General features: G+C 41.5%; 2 protein-coding genes and 1 non-coding gene across 3 annotated transcripts; all 3 read right to left on the reverse strand.

Moving 5' to 3' along the window:
* Positions 1-2,076: 2,076 nt before the first annotated feature.
* Positions 2,077-13,494, reverse strand: LOC136428987 (homogentisate 1,2-dioxygenase-like). The gene is made up of 14 exons (XM_066418851.1): positions 13,396-13,494; positions 12,853-12,924; positions 12,223-12,311; positions 10,548-10,653; positions 10,388-10,447; positions 9,848-9,974; positions 8,646-8,725; positions 7,959-8,058; positions 7,259-7,386; positions 6,184-6,288; positions 5,579-5,705; positions 4,995-5,176; positions 4,294-4,427; positions 2,077-2,426 (listed from the first exon to the last, which is right to left on the reverse strand). The coding sequence occupies exons 1-14, from the start codon at positions 13,408-13,410 to the stop codon at positions 2,396-2,398; spliced, it is 1,356 nt and encodes a 451-aa protein (XP_066274948.1). The 5' UTR covers positions 13,411-13,494; the 3' UTR covers positions 2,077-2,395.
* Positions 13,495-14,071: 577 nt separating this feature from the next.
* Trnay-gua (transfer RNA tyrosine (anticodon GUA)) lies at positions 14,072-14,157 on the reverse strand. Its single transcript is given in 2 exon segments — positions 14,072-14,107; positions 14,121-14,157. It is a non-coding gene; the product is annotated as a tRNA-Tyr (tRNA).
* Positions 14,158-14,801: 644 nt separating this feature from the next.
* On the reverse strand, positions 14,802-16,795 carry LOC136427692 (juvenile hormone acid O-methyltransferase-like). The gene is made up of 2 exons (XM_066416759.1): positions 16,587-16,795; positions 14,802-16,123 (listed from the first exon to the last, which is right to left on the reverse strand). Exons 1-2 carry the CDS (start codon positions 16,793-16,795, stop codon positions 15,520-15,522), a joined length of 813 nt encoding a protein of 270 aa, XP_066272856.1. The 3' UTR covers positions 14,802-15,519.
* Between the last annotated feature and the right edge of the window lie 3,537 nt (positions 16,796-20,332).

Genomic DNA, 20,332 nt, shown 5'->3' on the forward strand with positions numbered 1-20,332 from the left:
CTGCCAATTTCTATTTGATAGGTATGACTGGATCTACGACAGCACTTCCCTTGATTATCCATACATTTTGAGCTTCTTCAGAGGAAGGACGTGATCCACAAGGTCAAAAGCTGCACTGTAGTCCAGCAACACTACCGAGGTCATCAGTCCTTTATCCATGCTATCCAGCCACTCATCTGTCATCTTCAGAAGAACTGGGGTCTCAGTCCAGATGGACAGACGGCATGTGACTGCGGGCAGGAGCAGACTATGGAACACCTCCTTGTCTGCCCCCTCCTACCTGAGCCATGCACCAGAGAGGACCTTGAAGCCCTGACCCCAAGAGGACTTGCAGTGGCGGAATATTGGAGAGGGAGCGTGTAGCAGAAGTGGTGACACGAGAAGAAGAAGAAGAACTGTTCCTGTAGAATGTAGCTTTCGGTACGCGTGTTGTGCATCTGATTGCTGACCTGATTGGGAAAAGTACGAGACGATTTGTTCACTGGCCAAGATTTCGCAGACCTTGCCACAAGTTGGAAGGAGACTTACAGGGCGAGAGTTTTGTCCGGTTAGTGGCTTACTGCTGTCTTTCAGAAGTGGAATCACCTTGGCATGCTTCCATTTTGCTGGGAATGTTCCTGTTGCAAAAGACAGGTTGATTATGTGAGTAAAGGGCTCTACTAGGATATCCGAACAAATCCTCAGCAGTTTGTTGTCTATTCCATCATGGCCTTAGCCTGGTCCCAGTCTCTAGGGTCGGCTTAGTGATGTTTTACCGGGCCAGTCAGTTTCTGATGGCCTTTCTACCTCTGGCTGCCATCCTACTTCCGCTACACCTTACATCCGCTGCCTTCCTACTTTTCCGCTGCCCCTAGAGACTGGCAGCTTATCAATACGGGCCTGATTCAAGGCGCATGAGATTGATGCGCCCAATGGGAACAGAGCAGACTGATCTAATTATTCCACTGAGCTCTGATTGGCGCGCCAGGTTGGCGCGCGTTTTCAGCTGTTCGGTCCCTCTGCTCATTACCATATCTAACATGGCCGCCATCTTAGACGAGCGACGCACGCGCGCACCACAAGGCTGCAGAAAACATTGTTTCTAAGGCTCTCTTGTTGCTAAACTAGCTTAAAATCTGAGCTATACTGGGTCCCCAATGCCCCTCTGATCTCATGGCTGTCACTCTGGAAATTAGCGTGAAAGGACAGCTGTTTACAGTCATCGTCAACATGTCGCTATCAGAACAACAATACCCGTGAGATTTTCGGGCGGCCGAGCAAGATCTTGATTATCACGATATTTCAGTTTGTATGGATTGGAGAATTGGGAACAACAACCTTTGGTATTTACTTGTGCTTCTAAACAAGGTATAGATTGATCCCTGGTGAACACAAAAGAGCACATTGCTACTGAGTACATGATGCAACTGACATGTTCCGCTAGCCAATTATCCTACACAAACAGATCCTGATTCGCCGCTGTGGGCAGCGCCCATGTCCAATCGCGCTGTCAGGCCGCGGAACACCCGGGGCTTCCAGGGCCATAAATCGAGAGGAATTAGTACAGCTTCCAGCCATACCGTCGGTGCCGAACTAATTAATCCAAGGCCGTAAACAACACCCCGAGCGGCCTAAGCTGTCTGGGCGGGTGAGGGTCACTCACAGTGCCGTAGAGATATCGGGGAGGCACCGAGGGTATGGATTCCAGGCTATCATGGCCTGGGGTTTTGCCATCCGGTAGTCTTGACAGAACTTTGTGCACCTTGGTGATCGTAGAACGCTCACTGAAATATTAGTTAACCTCAGCCCATACGTTTCACATGTTTGGCAGAAGTAACATGCTCTAAATGGACATCATCAACGCCCAGCCATGTGCACATGTATAGATGTAGTCATGACACTTCCTGCATGTCCACAACATTGAAGCAGAGCCAAATCAGACATCCAATTCTCCAAATATCCTATTACACCATTTTCACCTTACAAGTTACATCCTGGCAGATTGCCAAACTGCAGACACACACAAGAACAAACGAACTTACACGCCTACTGATCACAATACATCCGTTTTCACAGAAGTAATGACAACAATAAGAATCAGTTTTTGAGACATTCATTTACTAGTTGAATTGTATACCCTTTGCTGAGGGAGAGGGTAAACTAATTTGACATATGTTATGAATGGTTGTCTTTGTCTAAGGTAAATTTGCTACCATTGTGATAAATGTACACATAGTATTTGGTATGACTCAATGCGCCTCTTGTCCAGAGGTGTCCTACCCAGGAGTTGAACTCGGGCCTTCTGGTTCCAAGTAATCAGAACCAGATGTGGTAAGTAACAGAAGAGCAGACCACTAGACCACATTGTAGGAATACCAAGTCAAAAGTCTATCAAATGTCATCTGCTTTGCTTTTTTCAATGTGGGACTTCCTCTTCCTCCACGGTGCTGCTTACAATGTGGGACAGAAAACAGAATATTTTGGTGATGAGCATTTATCATTTTTCAAAACTTTGATACAGGCAAAAGCAACAAGGCAGTGTAAGAAGCTTGCAGAAAACAAGATATATTTGGTGATGGGCTTTCATCATTTTTCAAAACATTTTTCAAACCTTGATACGGGCAAAATCAACAAGGGAATATAAGAAGCTTGTTTCGATTATTTAGGTAACATGATTTCTTCTAAATAAACACCAAGAACAAAAAATCACCTCAAAGGCATGCTAAAAATGGGCAAAGGAAAAGTACATACTTGAATGTGATCCTTAAAGACGCAAACATGCAGAGCTATTGATGCATTATGAGCAAACATTGTACACAGAAAGCAAAATGCTGTATGAACATGCAATGGTTTACTATCAAATAATAAACAAAGTACACATGTATTGAATGACAAGACATTATATCACTGAACATGATAAGCAGACTAAATAGCATGAAATATTGTCATATTTCGAACAAAAGAAGACCAGTGGATATTTCACTATCAATTCTTCATACTTTTCACTAACAATGACTTTGTCATTTCTTTAGAAGCCTTAGTTTGTAATCAACTAACAACAACCAAAACTTAAAAGTAGCAAAAATAAATCAAGGCACCTTTCACCAAATATTCTAGAATCCTCCACCATAGTAGAAAAGAACCCTTTTTCCATATTCAATAATTTATCAAACTACCTCCTAGTGGTTAAGATATTAGATATCTTTAAAAAGCTTGAATTTCTGATCAAACTATTGGAGTTGTGCTTTTGTAAAAGCTTGTTCATTTGTACTCATTGACAAGTTACTGTACAAGAATACAGTTTGATTTGATCTTTGCAAAGTCCAGTTCAAAGATGTTATTTTCCCATTTTGCATCTAACATTTTTGTCAGACATTTCAATCCTACAACTAAACAAACACATTTGCATTCTAAGGCAAATATAAGTTGAGAAGTACATTTTGCTTTTATGACTGTATGTGATTGTGCTTTGCATTTTGATGAAACCAAAGCACTGATGACAATGAACAAAATCGATGTCAAATATGCTGACTTGATTAAATACAATCTCTCTCTCTCTTTTCCCCCCCTTCTCTCTCTCCAATTTTACGTCTTTTATTATTATAGGGGTTGAACGTGCTTGCACATGGATGGGGGAGCCCCAGAACTTCTCATCAAGTAGGTATGGATATGGGTATGGAAAACACAAACAGAGAGAATGATTAAATGGCACATGCTGTTTAAAACATAGGGTGTTGTGCATTAGCCTCTACCAGGCTCCACAGGTCGCTGCTTAATTATAGTAGAAATTGGCCAAACAGACAGATAACATGCCAGAGGTCGCAAGCTGTACTCCCTGTCCAGCTTACTCCTCTGGCATGTTATCTGTATTTTTGGCAAATCTATGTAAATGCATTTCAGTTCGCATGGTTTTTATTTCACGTTGAAGCAAAAATGGAGTGTTTTAAGTTTGCGGCAGCACCATATAGTCCCATTCTGCTACAGTATTGGACAGAAATGTTCGCGGCAGTTTTAAGTTCGCGGTGAAACTCCTGGTACAGGCTAGTTGTGCATGACGCAAAAGCCGCCATGCTGGCATGTTAAACTTGGAAGAGCCAAACCTATAAAGTCCGTATGAGTTGCGTACTAATATTTTCTGCAAGGAAGAAGTTGTTGACCCACCGTTGTGCAGCCTGGTTATCGAACAGAAAAAATTACTTCTTCGGCCGCAAACTAACCTAAACTAAAGAAATTTCAACATTAAACTCATACGAACTTGAATATATGCGCAACTGTGACCGTAGCATTAGATTGATCTTGAGTCTTATGTCTTACTCTGGCTTCCAGTCTGGGTTGAAGTGAGACTTGAGAGACAGCCAGCACTTGTAGTACTCGGCGTCCACACACTCACAGGTCTTCTGGCCCCACTCTGTAAGGGCCATGCTCAGGGAAGACTCAAACATGAACGCCTAGAAAGGGAACAACAATATTAGCTGTAAATAAACATACATACATACATATTCATACTAAATTAAATTGGAGTGTTCACAAAGTTTGGTCTCCAGTATTCTCTGTTATACATCATTTCATCATTTCATCTTTTCCATTTAAACAAGTTTCAAACTCAATAAGGTTTCAACTAAACATATTCAATCATATAAAAAAATATGGTTTTTAAAGAATGGAAATAAAACATGCTTTGATCTAAAGTAGCGAAACAATGATAGCAAGAATGGTTACTATCGATTCTCAAACTTCTGCCAACCAAAATATAACGATTTTATTGAGGCCTTCTGAAGAATGTCATTGAAGATTATTGATGCCGCATCTGTTTAAATTCACCGCTTTTAAAAAATGTGTCAGACGAGGGGACTAGTAGTACTGTTTCGGAATCACGAGAACTGATGTACATGTACTTTGGTCTCTCTTTTAAACGTTACATAAGAAATAAAGCAATCAAAGATTCTATTCTACATTCATCAAAAGATAGACAACACAAAAGAAGAAAAGGACTAAGAAAGAAGCATGCAACAAACCATGGTGCCCTCCGCGATCCTCTGTGGTTTGAGTTCAGCGTTGGAGGCCCCCTCGAAACACGCGGCGTCCGGTCCGTGAGGGGTCATCATGCTGTGTAGGGTCGCCCCGCCCGGGCGGAAACCCTCCTCTTTGGCCTCGTATGACCCCTTGATTAGCCCCATGAACTCACTCATACAGTTTCCTGTGGAAAGAATATTGATTGAGAATGTAATCTTTGCTTTGTAGTAGATTCTTTGCTTTGTAGTAGATAGAAAATGGAGTATTCCAGGTGGTTTTCAGTTCGCGTTTGAAACAATAGTAGCGCTACGGTCGTTGGTGGACACAAAGTTTCGCGGTGGTTTTAAGTTTGCGCTGAAAGTTCACCGCGAAAACCGCGAACATAAAACCACCGTGAATATTTCTGCATTTACAGTATTTGATAAAATTGAGAAAACTAGCTAGATGAATGTAGAATGGATTTTGAAAAGATTGACTTAATAATATGAATACAAAGGACCTCCTTGGTTCACCACAATGAAAAAGTCTGAGTGCAGTGCACACTGCAGTGCTCAGGGTATATACTAGAGGGAGCTGTTGCACCCACTGTGGTAGTAAGGCGGTCGGAAGGTGTTGGTCTGCACGGACCAGCGTGGGGGGAAGATGACAAAGTCGGCGATGGCCACGCCGGGTTTGACAGACTGGCAGGTAAGCACTGTAAAGATGGACGGATCCTGCAGAATGGGAACAAAACAGAAAATTGAATAAGCTAATAGTATATAACTTTCAAAATTCTCTCATCTAAAATAAACTACAGTACCCTAGCCATCTGATAAAAAGATATCAAAATCATGATACTTAATACATGTGTAAGCATTACATTAATGTGAAAATAAAACATTTCAAGCATTCATGATTTTCAAACTTTTTCTTGTTAACAGTCTACAATTGTCTGTGTAATTATAGCCCTAAGAAACTCCATCCCCAAGGATGATTATTTCAAATTACTGTAAATCGACTAAGTTTTAGACACTTAATTTTGCATGGAAAGGAGGTTTCAGCCTGTTTAAAGTTTGTTCTTTAAAGAATTCTGTATCACAGACACAGTAGTAATACAATAGAAACAGATGCAAGTATTCAGGGTGCCTGGTCCCCCGCAAACATTTCAAGATTAACAGTACACGGCGCACTGCAGCCCATAACAGAACTCACCATGTGATCGAACGACACGGAGTTGACGACGCAGAAGTTCTCCAGGTTGTACTTGTACGGCACGTAGTTCCCGTGCCACGCCACCACGTTAAAGGGCGACTGGTCCTGTGGAGAAACAGTCACACATGTTATAACAGTACTGTTACCCAACGTTACTTGTACGGTACGTAGTTCCCATGCCACGCGACCACGTTAAAGGGGGACTGGTCCTGTGGAGAAACAGTCACACATGTTACAAGTCTAGCAGTTACTGTAAATGAGGAAATGTTCGCAGTGGTTTTATGTTTGCCGTTTTCGCGGTGATCTTTCAGCGCGAACTTAAAACCACCGCAAAATTTTTAGCCCACCTATAACTGTAGCATTACTATAGTACTGTTTCAACCTCGAAATCACCGCGAACGCTCCATTATCTCCCTATCGCCAAATAAAAACCACACGGACTTAAATGCATTTGCAGTAATATGTTTGGCTAAGAGGAGTAGAGAAAAACTGACATCATTTAACTTCTATTTTGACCCGTCCAAAGTCTGGTGTTTGAGAAGAGCCACACCAGGCCATGGAGCATGTTTAAGAACATACCCTTCTCATTCATCTTTACTTCAATTCACCTCAAAAACAAGGCTCATTGAGAGCCATTCAAATGTTCTGGGTTACAAAAACTGGTCTGTGATGCCCGATGTTTGGTCACCTTTGACTCGTCCTAAGTCTCGTGTTCTCGTGAGACTAGGATACTCCGTGATCAAGATGTACAGTAGACATCAAAAGGAGGTGCCCATCTCGTTACCTTTTCAAGTCACTGATTGATGAATATTCTCATAACAAGTACCCATTGGAGAAGCAATTACGAGGAAGCTTGTTCCATAAAGATATAGTTCTAGGAAAGAAGTTATCAGCATGGGTCTTTCTCCTGAGATGTGCACAGTGTAGTATGGAAGTGAGCTAAACTGTTTATTTTTAGATCACTTTCCCTTTTTTCAAAAAGTCAAAAGTCTAATGTTTGAGGAAAGCCACAGCTGGCCGTGCAGCATGTTAAAGAACCCATCACACTCATTGATCAGTCAGAGTCACAGCTTACCTGGTGTGCCTGGAACAGCTTGCCCTGATACTTGTTGATGACGGTGTACCCCCCGTGGGGGACCTTCCTGTCTTCGTACCACGCCACGGGGGTCAGGAAGTCGCGAGGGTTAGCCAGACCGTTAGCTCCTTCATGGCAATGGATAGAACATCAAATTATTTCATTTTCTTCCATCCAAACAGCCAAAGAAAGGTCATATTTACATTGCAAGTACAAAAAAAGTAGTAATAGCTATTTAACACAAAAACAGTTGTACATGAAGATAGTGTGCATATAATCCTGAGTCAGTGAGTGGTTGGCGACTCTGTTTCTGGAGCACAAGGTTGTAAGTTCGAATCTCGGCTGTTGTTGATCACCCGACATGAATGCTTAGTCTTTTTCCACTGTGATTGTGCGTGTCGAAAAGAGCTACTGTTGGGGGAATTTGCATGGTACAATGAACCTGTAAATACTATGGTGTACATAGTCTTCTGCGTCACGACCAGTGGAAGATTAGCTCTTCAAGGAGCTAAATTGGTTCGAGATAAAGATCAACCTGGATTTTTAAGAATCTTTAGAAACATATTTCTACTTCTTCTACTTCTATTCCTTACTGGGTAAAGCCCATCTGGCTTCCTTTGCCACAGACGCTTTTGCCACAGTATCAATAATAACATGGAAGAGCGGCTAAAAATAGTAAAAGTTGACTCATGTAGCTTACCTATTGGACCAAGGCAAGGAAGTTCGAAGTGTGCGTCAAAGACTTCCATCACGTACCCCCGACTTTCACCATCTACTTCCACAGAGAACCGCATGCCTTGCTACATAGGGGACAAGACAGTCATACATCTTACTTTTTATTTTACTTGTCTCTGACTTGTACTACTTAGTAATGTAAGTGATACGTTAAACTTGACATGTTGAATTATACATATACTTGTACGTAAGTACTTTTTATTTTACTTGTCTCTGACTTGTACTACTTAGTAATGTAAGTGATACGTTAAACTTGACATGTTGAATTATACATATACTTGTACGTAACTACTTTTTATTTTACTTGTCTCTGACTTGTACTACTTAGTAATGTAAGTGATACGTTAAACTTGACATGTTGAATTATACATATCCTTGTACGTATGTTAATTCTTTTGTATCCAATTGTTTGTTTGCATGTATAGTTGTAGAGGACCTTATGAAAGTCACTGTACTTTTGTTATGTCAATAAAGACTGTTGTATAAAACCTAATATCTCAGAGTGGTACGGGCACTTCTTATATACTAAAACTTAAGGATTATCATGTACAAAATGCTGCGGCAGTTTGGGATAAAATATCTATGGAATCGTGTTTCTGAAATACTCAATGTTGACACAGGCAACACAGTACTTAAGGTTTTTATATCCAACCTGAATGACACAGATCTCGTTGTTGACAACGTCCATCTTTCCAAACTCCGTAGTGATGTGTAGAGTTCCCTTCTCTGGCACTGGAAGAATAATAAAGAACAAATTATAGCTTCTGCATAGTTGTTATGTGTATTACTAACCCATTTCATAACTCCTTCAATAATCACCGGTTTGAGCATCCATCCAGATGTCAACACTAGAAGTGTAACAGTGGGGATCAACCTCCACTAACTGACCAGTCTAATTGGTCCGGACCTTTTAGCCTAGTGGTTAGCGCGTTGATTTCCCAAGCCGTCAGGCGGGGGTTCTAATCCCGGGAGCGGCATACTCGCCCCTTTGGGTTTTTACAGTGGTTCCCACACCGGCCCTGTGAGTAACGATCAGATCACACAGGGATGTCGTACTCGGAGACTCGGGACGAGTCTAGAAAGAAAAGGGGGAGTAGTGTAACAGTGGGGATCAACCTCCACTAACTGACCAGTCTAGACCTTTTAGCCTAGTGGTTAGCGCGTTGATTTCCCAAGCCGTCAGGCGGGGGTTCTAATCCTGGGAGCGGCATACTCGCCCCTTTGGGTTTTTACAGAAGTGGTAAACTTGCATGTGCATTATGTGCCAGCCAAGGCCAGTGAATCTGTAGGGCTGGTCTATCTAACCTTGACACTTACATAATAACAGGTTAAATAGCATAGTTGTATCTATAGGAATCAAGTCAAGTCAAAGCCTTTATATTTCTTCGAAGTGCTTGTTCGGCCACATGGCTGCTTTTTAACAAGGTCAAAGAGCAATTACCACTGGAACACACAAAAATGTCACTTATCTACAATGTTTGTAAAAGATCATTTTCACCCATCCCTTCTTAGGACTCTATTGACAACTGTACTATACTACTGTGGAAATAATGTGTTGTTTTTTGGGAGGCAAGTCTGATAAAGTACATTTTGTAACGTGACTTAAACAATACATTCTGCATTACAACAAATCTTTAAAATCAGATGTAGGGGACTCTTAACTAGATAGCTTCAAACTGCAATCATAAAAATGATATTAGACCTAGACTATTAGGATTAGATACTGGATTAGATATGAATACATGTAGCTTAAGGTGTGACATAGCCAGCTACAGTGGCATGTCCGTGAAGTTGCTGTGATACACCTAATGGCTGTTATACTGGCCTACAAAGTCAAGTTCAGATTCAGCTCACCGATGAGGAAGTCTCCGTCGGACGTGTACATGCAGGTGTCCACCATGGACGTGTTGCACATGTAGGCGTAGACGGCGATGCCGTGCCTCGCACAAGGGTCCCCCGCTCCGCAGATGGTGTGTAGGCCCTATAGGAGGAGGTAATATTAACATAAACACAACATAAAACACCGTTCCATCCCTACTTCAAAATCAAGTCCCTGCCATAAAAGAAAATTACAGTAATGGAAAGGTAATATCCAAACCTACTAGAATTTTTGGCCATGGTAACAATAAAAAGCTTTCCAGGCATATTTTTATATTGTTTTTTTACATGACTTCAATATCCCACATCTCAAAAAGTTTGCATCAATTTTCATTTTCACAATTTACCTTCACCGCAAAAACATAACACAGTGAATACCATCACATTATTACCAACACAACGAAAACCACCTATCCCTTCCTATAAGAAAAATGAATGTAACTTGCTTTAGTATTATTCTATATAGATTTCTTTTACAAAATATTTCAGTAATCGAAAGGCAATGCCCAAACCTACCTGAACCCAGTCCACCTTTTCCTTGTTGATATGTGGGATGGAGAAGGGATGCCATCTCATCTGAAACATTTGTATAGGAAAAAATATGTTCAATCTAGTGAATTACTAGTATCTATCTTTAAAAATGGTTTTGTTGTCAGCATACCGTAGTCAAGTGTACCTGGTTAGGGTTCGGGTCAGACAACTTCCAGTCATGTGTCAGGTAGGGCTGTTCCACTGGGCTGAAGGGGGTGTGAACAGCACTGGGCAGGATACGGTACAGCCACCTGTACATTCAGGAGAAGGTACACAAGTTATCTAGTAGAATTCATGTAGCCTGACTGTATACTCTATAGAACAAGGAAAATACAAGGCAAAACTTTGCTGAAAGCTGTATTTTCATTTCTCAGTTGTTTTAACCCATGGTAGTTTTCAGGTCCATACTTTTTATGAGGGTACTCTTACAGTACACAGATGTGAGTCGTAATACAGTAGCCTATCTTAAAACCTTTATGAAAATCAACCTTGCAGACATTGTCTGAAATACTTCTGTGGGATATCATAACAGCGCAGAAGAAAAGCAGATCCACATGTACAGAAAAGAGCTTTGCAACAGAACTGAGTCAGCTTACAGATGTGATTTTTGTGGCAGAGACTGTCATTCTCGTATAGGGCTGTTTAGCCATAGTCGATGCTGTAGGGCTGTTGTGAATTAGGATTTTACCATGGTCAATACTGACCGACGGAGGCCTCCCCAGAGACCCATCATGACATTAAATGGCTGATGACTACAAAGTTTTAGAAATAAATTTTACAAGGTAATATGGCACTCTACGTTGATGAAGGTTAAACATCCAGGTAATAAGATACGCCAAAAATAATTACTCAAGCAACTGGATAAGATAGCAGATGCCACGCTCCTCCACAGCGTCCTTTCTTTCCCCTAATTAGACCCGGGCCTGGGCATAGCGGGGCGCATTCACTGGGGCGCATTAGCGTGTGTGCGTTTCTCTGTGTCCTGGGAAAGAGAACGCAGTTTGTGTGCGCAACGCATGCTGGGAAACTCAAACTGTCCGGGGGACGAGTGTTTTGCCGCGGGTTCGGGCGCCCGGCCGGCTCATTAGTATGCGGGCGCCATCTTGAATGGAAATATACCAGCGTCCGTGGAGAATGCCAAACTCCCTCCCGTGGCAAAGTAGGGTCCGTGACATAACTCCCCTCCGAGCGCAATGTAGAGAGGTAATCTTAGCAATCTAACAGCGCCAACGATAAGGTACTTTGTAAATCTCTGTTTCTTATAACATAACACACTTGAGCAACATTTTACCCCCCAAGATAGCGAACTTTCGTCTTGTTTCAAACGTGTTTAGTTAGAAGAAATAACGGTTAACTACCAGTGTAGAAGGTCGCCCGTTACGTACTGGTGTACACAACTACGCGCGGAGGAACAAGAAAGGCACAAAACAAAACAAAAACGACAGCTGTGAATTCCAGAAGTTTATTTTGTTGAGCTTGATCGGCAGTTGATGTGACATAATTCTAAGCCCACGATTTAAACCTATGGCTTCTTCACGGCGCTGGGTACGAGCGTGAGCGGATGCTATCTGACGAAAGACAGCGGATGCTGTCTGAAACGTCTGACTGTTTCAAAATCTTATCCAGTTGCTTGAGTAATTATTTTTGGAATATGGCACTCTATGAAAAGAGGAATGGCACTATTGTAAGACTTGATTTACAAGATAAAATACACAGGACAAATTCTTTAGGACCAGTCTTAGAATGTCATTAGAATAATAATTAAAGTATAAGTTTAGGACACGGTAAAAAAATCCAGTTTTTAAGGAAAGCCGACTCACGTGCGCCTGTTATGAGTGCGAGGTGCGGTGAAGGCCGACCCCGACAGCTGCTCTGCGTACAGGCCATACGGACACTTCTGGGGATTGTTCTGGAAAGGTAACGTTAGAAGACATGAAAACACCACTGACACTTTTAACAATACAACAAAATATCACTTTATCTATACTTGGTTAATCTAGTCCTTCTTCCCCAGGACAACCAGAGAATGGAATAGCCTTCCAGCCTCCGTCGCCCTCAGTTCAACTCTCGACAGTTTCAAACAACAGGTTTAACAGGTTTAACTCCCCACCCCTCCCATTCCCAACCCCCGGTTTGTTACATCTCACATCCTCACTCCCAACTTGCAGTAGACTTCCAGTAAGTTTAAAGGCAGCAAAATCTTCACCACGTTGAAGGCGGCTGCCTAAACCGAAAGAAGAAGAAAGAAGAATCTAAACTAGCTTAATCTATAATAGTCTTACGTAGATTTTTTTCTTATAAAAACTGGCATGTGAAGCCATGAGGCAGTTTACCAGTTATAATCATGTAATACCAACAAAATTCTACAACAAAATGCTGTTGAGAAGTATATCACAACAAAAACAACATCACAGTGAAATTTCATTTGTAACCTAAGAGAATGTACTTACCTGTCCTTTCGGGAGAGAACCTGGGCATCTTGGGTCTTCTGATGCAAACTCACTGCCAAATCCTGACAGATACTGTAATACAGATAATTTCAATGATAGCATTGCATGATATCGAGCATAAAAACTGTGACTTGAGCCATACACTGCTGCAATATGGGACAAAAATATTCGCGGTGGTTTTATTTTCGCTGTGAAAACCGCAAACATAAAACCACCGCCAACATTTCTGCATTTTTTGGGTTCGCGGGACAAAACGATATCAGTCCATCTAAGCAAAAATGGTGGGCGCGTCGGGTAACAGCCAATCAGCGATCGCTACAGCAGACACACCCCCAAGCACGTACGCGTTCTGTGCATGCCTACGTGGTAGATTTACAAAAACATTCGCGCAGTTACGGCTATATTCATCATCTATCGCACACTTTAACCACACAGGCAAACTCCTGACATGTTTAGCTTTATATCTAAGTTAGTTTAGAGCAGTTTTTACGATAGGAAAGTGTGTAAAACCTCACAATAAGCTAAAGAATTTGCCAGACTTACCCGAAGCGGCGCCATTTTGTTTGACCGGCTGATGACCTTGTGAGGAGGTCACATGACTTTCACATGAGGCGTCTCGTTCCCAGGTGCCAGTGTGTAAATCTCCAAGCAGATGTAGACAAGGGAGAGAATGGATTATACTACGCGTGTTTTTGTAGCATTTTGTACGTCTTTTTAGTGCTCCCAGGTGGGAAAGGCAGCGGTTAGGTGTATTTCAATAGCTCATACAGAGTTGGAAAGAATAGTAGTTGATCTCAGAAGGAGGCGAATCGTTATTAAAAAAAGATGTTGCAAGGACTGGCGTAAAACACAGAGCAGGACCCATACATCTGCTTGGAGACTACTCGTCCTAGTTTGTAGCTTCTACATAAATTTAAGAAATCATTCTGATTGATTAAAGATTCATATATGGTTCATCAGAACGGGTTTGGATCAATCAATTAGTCAATTTACACTGACACTATTACATATGTAACGTTATGAACTAGAAATAAAATGCTCACTTCTCAGCTAAAACAGATAATATGATTTGTATTACTTACTAACTTTTTAACTTTTCTTAATGGAGAATACCTACATCAGATTAGTATTACATTGCAGAAGTATACAGATACAAAATTCACAAAATACATTTCCTACTAAAATGTTCAAAGCACGACGTTAGATTTTTTTTAAAAATTCCTTCGAGCCGGATTCGAACCAGCGACCTAAGGATTACAACGCGTCCACTACAGTCCTCCGCTCTACCAACTGAGATATCGAAGGATTCGTATAACAATGAACTTTCGGTGTTATCCATATAGTGAACATTTAATGAAGTAGTGATCCATTCAACCAGAAACTTCATTGATGCAACTATGGATGCCAATCCTAAGTAAAGTACAGTACTGGAAAGTAGAAGGATTATCTGAAAGATAAGAATATCTTTCTGACGCTCTCACGGTTCAAATGACAGTTTGAGATGTCACAGTTCACAGGTGAAGTTACACGCCGTGCTTTGTTGGTATCCGTTCTTGCCTCGGGGTGTTGCAGGTCAGGTGTGCTAGGTCATATCCATAGTACAACAATAGTCGGTGTGCACTTATCCGAAATAATTGTCTTGGTATGATTTGAACATTGGCCGATTGGGACAACGCGCTCCCCCCAAAGACGAACAACATTAGCTCCTAAAACAACAGGAGCTAATTGTTTCATTAGCATACAACCTTTTCTTAACTAACTATTCTATTGAACCATCTGAAATTGTCTTTACTTCGTTAACATATCCATTAAGAGTTTTGATATAAAACCTAGTTCTGCCAGATCTTTCCTTAGTCACTGATGACGAAAGATGGCGGATGGTGTCTGAAACGTCTGACTGTTTCAAAATTTTATCCAGTTGCTTGAGTACTAGTAACTATTTTTGATTCACAGAAGCGGGCGGCAATACGATTTCCCCAGCTGAAGACCCTTGGCCCGATAAGTTGAAAATCGCGAATCAGCGTTCGCCTAGCCTCAGAAATAAACGCCGCCGCCCAGAAGGTCTGCAATTGAGGCTATGTTTCCTCATCTTGAGTCAAGCTGTCTTAGGGGTTTTGCCGGTTGGGACCATTTGTGTTTAGTTGCACTGACCATTAATGAATAAGTATTACAAAAAAGTTATTCAGCATATAATCTGTTCATATCACACCAAAGTTGTCATCACATGTCACATGTTACCTGAATGATAGTATCAACCACCTTGGGGTGGTGTGGGTACTTTGTAATGACTAACAACTACAACAATTACACATTTCGTAGGACAATCATCTTATGCATCTTCATAACATCTTGTCAATGAAAAAGTAAAACAACCAGTCCCTCAAAGATACTAGTACGGGAGCTTTGTCAAAGTCAATTGATTTTGATTATAGACTTAATTAATTGAATTCAAATGAACGGAAGTCTTAGTGACAAACAAAAGAAGTATTTTACCGCGTTTGTTCTTGGCAAACATTTTACGGTACCTTTTTCGGGGAAGGTGACTATGGAACTTTTAGGAAATTATATAACATTTCCTTGTATCATTGTGAATCTATTTACTAGTTGAAGGGATAATTAAGTACATGCAAATACTGTGAATACACATTTGCCGTGTACCAAATAAATTCACTGCTTCCTAGCGTGAACAATTAGAATATCATCGGTCAGAGAAGGGACGCTCTCTACAGATATCCACGGACAAGGCTGTTTTTCAGCCATCTTTTCGACGTCATCAAGGAATTCCTCGTGTTTAAACTGTGGTATGAGACGCATATGGGGCAAAACAGAACGAACAGTTTCCCTCAGTTTATCTTTAGAGTCGTAGGGCTGTTGGTGTTTCTTGATATAACAGGTGATGTCTCCAAAACCACACTCCTCCAGAAGGCGACTGCTGCTCTGGTTGGTTGTGAGATCGCTGGAAGGCCACGGAAGCAGAGTCGGGACGAAATCTTTCAAGTGCACCCTCCACTTGGGATGCGAAGCCATGCCTAGATTGACTTGGTAAAACGGACCTTGTTCCGTGGGACAGACGAGTAAGAGCTCCCCTTGCGGCTTCAGACAAGAGTGCAGCAAGCTGAGTGTAGCAGGCTTGTCTTGTATCCAGTTGAGGACGAAGATAGAGACTACTTTACTGAACGCACCCCGCCACTCTGGTTTGATGGTGATTACATCTGAGGCATCGGCCACGTGGTAGAACACGTTAGGGGAGGAGTTGTGTTTGCTGGCATAGCTGAAGAAGAAAAGGGATATTTGTTACAAAGGTAAAACTTAGATACTTGGGTTTTAAGATGCTAAGTTCTGTCAAAGGTCTCAGGCTTTGGAATGAAGGATGTGTTTGATATTTCTATACAGCTTCGTCCGCCAGAAATAGTCGTATCTAGTTTGCAGTCAAGTTGCAGAGTGTAGATTTACCTTGCTAGTGTATACATACATGTAGAAAGCTGCATTTTATTTCTTTCAAATTTAACATCTACAAACATAATTCCACAAGGGTACATAATTCCGCCACCCTGAAGATATGTCCAAACAGATCTCCAGCCCAGTGTAATGCATTCCTGTATGTTATGTCTAAACTGTGCATACCTGGGGGTGCTGCACTGGAGATCTCTCAAACCCACTGTTTTATTTAAAGTGGCGGATTTTAACCCGGCGGATTAATGTTAATGGAGGATATATTACAAACTTTTAATTACCTGATGAAATCAGGCGACAGATCGAAGCCCACCACAGAAGCGACCCCTGGCTGTTGGGAGATGTACTTGCAGATCTCCCCCGTGCCACACCCCGCGTCCAGAACTGTGTCGCCTTCCTCCCACCTCATGTACTGCTGCAGCACCTCAACCCCGAAACTGTGCTGGAAGGAGCGGTTCTGGGAGTAGTGCTGAGGTTTCTTTGTGTCCATTTTCTGCGTTGGGAACGATATAAAACTATTGTCATTCGAAAACCTTCGCGATTTCACCTCTATATAGGGAGGCATTAATATATTGTTTTCAATGTACTGTAAATGCAAAAATGTTTGCTGTGTTTTTTTATGTTCGCGGTTTTCGCAGTGAACTTTCAGAGCGAACTTAAAACCACCGCGAAACGTTTTGCCCACCGATGACTGTAGCGCTACTATTCTTTCAACGTGAAATTTTGGCGAACACTCCATTTTCTAGCCTCCGTTGCAGGCTCTGAACCGACTTTTTGGGGGGCAAAATAATACACTTTTTGCAGCCAGCCCGTAACCATCAGCCACCCCATAACCATCAGCCGGCTGATAGTTACGGGGTTGGCTGATAGTTACGGGCTGGCCGCAAAAAGTGTATTATTTAGCCCCCTAAAAAGCCGGTTCAGAGCCTGCAACGGAGGCTACCATTTTCTCCCTAGAGCGAAATAAAAACCACGCGAACTTAAATGCATTTACAGTACCTGTCTGTCTATTTGTTGGTGTTTCAGCAGTTTTCATATGCTGCAAATCTAGGCACGCCTCAACACAGAGCTGACAAAGAGATCTGTTGTTGCGGGAATGACAAGAAGTAGAGTTCAGAGTAGGTAGAATTAATGTCTGTGTTGGGAACAACAGCAGTCACTATTAAAGACCTTTGCGTCTGGATTTGGTTAATGATTCAAATCAGAACGTAGGGTCAACAGGAGTCTAACGCATACTTACATTTGCCCAACTACGATACTTGTATAGAGAAATGCATGTGTAACAATAACTGTAATAAAGCATTGTTACTGAATGCTTGTGGAACCGGATAGTTGCCACATCATCATCTTGCATGGAGATTAGATTAGATTGATTAATTAGTAAACCTAAGATTCGTATTATCTAGGAATTGCAAGATTTATTTGATAAAATTGGAACTTGAAGATGGGAGGTATCTGAACTATTTTTGATAGCGTTAGTAGCAATCGTAAAGTAAACTTGTCAGTATTGTTTGCGAGCCTTATACCTGGACGACTCCATTTGTTGGAAAGGGGGGTAACTCAAACATTAGTTGTTTGTAATACTCCTTGTAATAGTATGCCGACACTTATATAATGAGTACTTAAAGTATATTTCAATTCACACTCAATGTGTCAGTTTGATATGTGGCTTAGTTAAGACGATTGGAGAATCACAATTGTTGTCATATGTAAGCAAATTTAAGCCACACAGCCGTTTTCTATTTTTATTCGTCAAACAGCATAAAACATCACTGTGATGAAAAACATACCTTAGTGTATCATCCAGTTACTATGGACAGTGGCTGCGTATGTTCTTAGCCTTTTTCTCCGACTCAGGAAGCGACGGCATGGGCAGGAAAATGTCCCGGCTGCAACGCTGGTAAACTTAAACCTTCGACCTTGACCCCCCTCTGACTATTTGTTAACTTGGTCTCGCAACGGAGTTTCATGTATGGTTTTATTCGTGTAGTCTGGTATAGAAAGAATACGTCTGTATCTGTATAAACGTTTGTTTATGGTGGGGAGAAATACCTTCAGCCACTCCAAACGGATATAAAACGTCAAGGTGGTAAAAACTTGTTTGTAGGTGTAGAAATTATCAGTTAATTGTTGGCATCCGCGCCCTCGGTTGTAGTACACAGTCCTGGGTTTGAGGTCCTACGCTAGCAGCGCGTAAATGTCTCTAGTGGGTAATTTGAAAATGTAAAAAAATGGATTGTGTGTGTAGATTTTTTGGCAATCATTGTTTAGTACTGTACGGCCAATGTGCTCGAAATATGATAAATAGTATCATTACATTTCACATTGGTTCATTACGTACGTACTAGTACCAAGCAAACGAAATAACTCATGACCGAAACCTTTTTCTCACCACAGATATGAACTGTACAGGTCGTTTCCCACAATAGATACGCACAACATAGCAAAGTCGTCAAATTTAAAGTGAATCAACGAAAGGTGACGTTCTCACTATTTAACAAGGAAAGCACTCTTAGTACAGAAGTAAACATAGACTCGCCAATACAATGTGTTGAAATGAAACGTCCTTTAAAAAAAGTAATACAATCGACTGGTCCTGTGGTTCGAAGCCTACAGTCATATGGCTGCACATGGGGCAATTGTCGTATTGAGTTTATCTGAATGAGCGCCGAATGGCAGCCGCACCAGACCCTTGCGATCTAGCCCCGCCAATTGTAAGCTCCCCGCAATTCAGCCAACCCAATCACTTTTGCCCAAGACATATATTTTGAATAGGTCAATCCATGAACGATCATCTTTAATTGATATGGTGATAGATCTTTGATTTCTATGATCATGTTTTGTCAGGCTATGCATAACTTCAATTACGTATAGAATTGATACAAACGTACCTCAAAGACACTCTCTGTTGCACTGTAAAAGGTAATTAATTTGTCTGACTCACTCATTCATATAATCTTCTGTATACGCAAGAAGCAGACAATTATGGTATGCGGCTTGTCATTGGAATACAATTGGGAGAATATGTGGTAGGGTTGAACAAACGAAGATATTGCATTCGTAGATTCCAAGCTGCGGGGTAAAGGTGAGAAGAAGGCTTCTTGCAATGGATGAAGACGTCTACAAGGAAGCTTGTAACGTCTACGAGACCTGTAAGGACGACGACGAATACGATGAGGCCTGCGCGGTCTTTCCATCGAGGATTCCGGCCACGACGAATGCTCCTGACCCGAGCCCCACTAAAGGTGTGAACTTACTGAGAGAAATATTAGGACAAGAAACATAGAACAATATACCACTAATTGATATAATTTTCGAGCCCCGGTTATTGAGATACGGAAAGCAGTTAGGCATAACACCAATGATATAATAGGTATGCCTTCTGTAAGACAGCATTAAGGCGTTACTGGGATAATTTCTGCTCGGGTTACAGGTGTGGATAAATTTGCTTCCCGCTATGATATTAACAATTGCTAGTCTGGATTATAGTATGAACCTAGGTTATAGTAGGTTGTTTCCCTTTTTTAAAAGTATATTTTTCGTGCCGTTACGGAAGTAGTGAAATATGACTGTACCAACTGTATACATAATTGTTGATACAACCAATACATTACGCCAAAAAGCAGCTACTCAAGCAACTGGACATGATTTTGAAACAGTTGCTTGTCATGAGTAACTGTTTTCAGGCGTTTCTCACTACCTGGATGTCAAACCTTCATTAACTAACCAATACATTAATCTCTAGCACTTTGAAGAGTTTCTTTTCATCCATGCTAGCTACCTCAAACGTCCCAGTTGACAGAACAGTGTGTAAACAACACTATGAATATTTCTTTGATGGTACTTGACATTGCGATTTACACCTGGTTTGACGTCTGCAGGCAAAATAACACCAAAGAATGTGCTTGCAAACTGACGATGCAGAGGCAAATTCTTAATTCGACATCTGGCAGCTCAGGGGAATACTTCATGTCACCAAAGACCTAAACGTTTATGTCAAAGGGGCAACTCAAAACTCTACCGATGA

Source organism: Branchiostoma lanceolatum, chromosome 1, assembly GCF_035083965.1.
Source record: "Branchiostoma lanceolatum isolate klBraLanc5 chromosome 1, klBraLanc5.hap2, whole genome shotgun sequence".
Lineage (NCBI taxonomy): Eukaryota > Metazoa > Chordata > Leptocardii > Amphioxiformes > Branchiostomatidae > Branchiostoma > Branchiostoma lanceolatum.

Bases quoted from the DNA above. Each gene is read 5' to 3' on its own strand.
- LOC136428987 (XM_066418851.1), bottom strand. The intron at 12,312-12,852 runs GTAAGTACATTC...TTACCTTTCCAG, and splicing joins GTTCTCTCCCGAAAGGACAG to AACAATCCCCAGAAGTGTCC. The intron at 7,387-7,958 runs GTAAGCTACATG...ATTGCCATGAAG, and splicing joins TCCTTGCCTTGGTCCAATAG to GAGCTAACGGTCTGGCTAAC.
- LOC136427692 (XM_066416759.1), bottom strand. From the start codon at position 16,795: ATGGACACAAAGAAACCTCAGCACTACTCCCAGAACCGCTCCTTCCAG. The intron at 16,124-16,586 runs GTAATTAAAAGT...TTTCTTCTTCAG, and splicing joins CTGTCGCCTGATTTCATCAG to CTATGCCAGCAAACACAACT.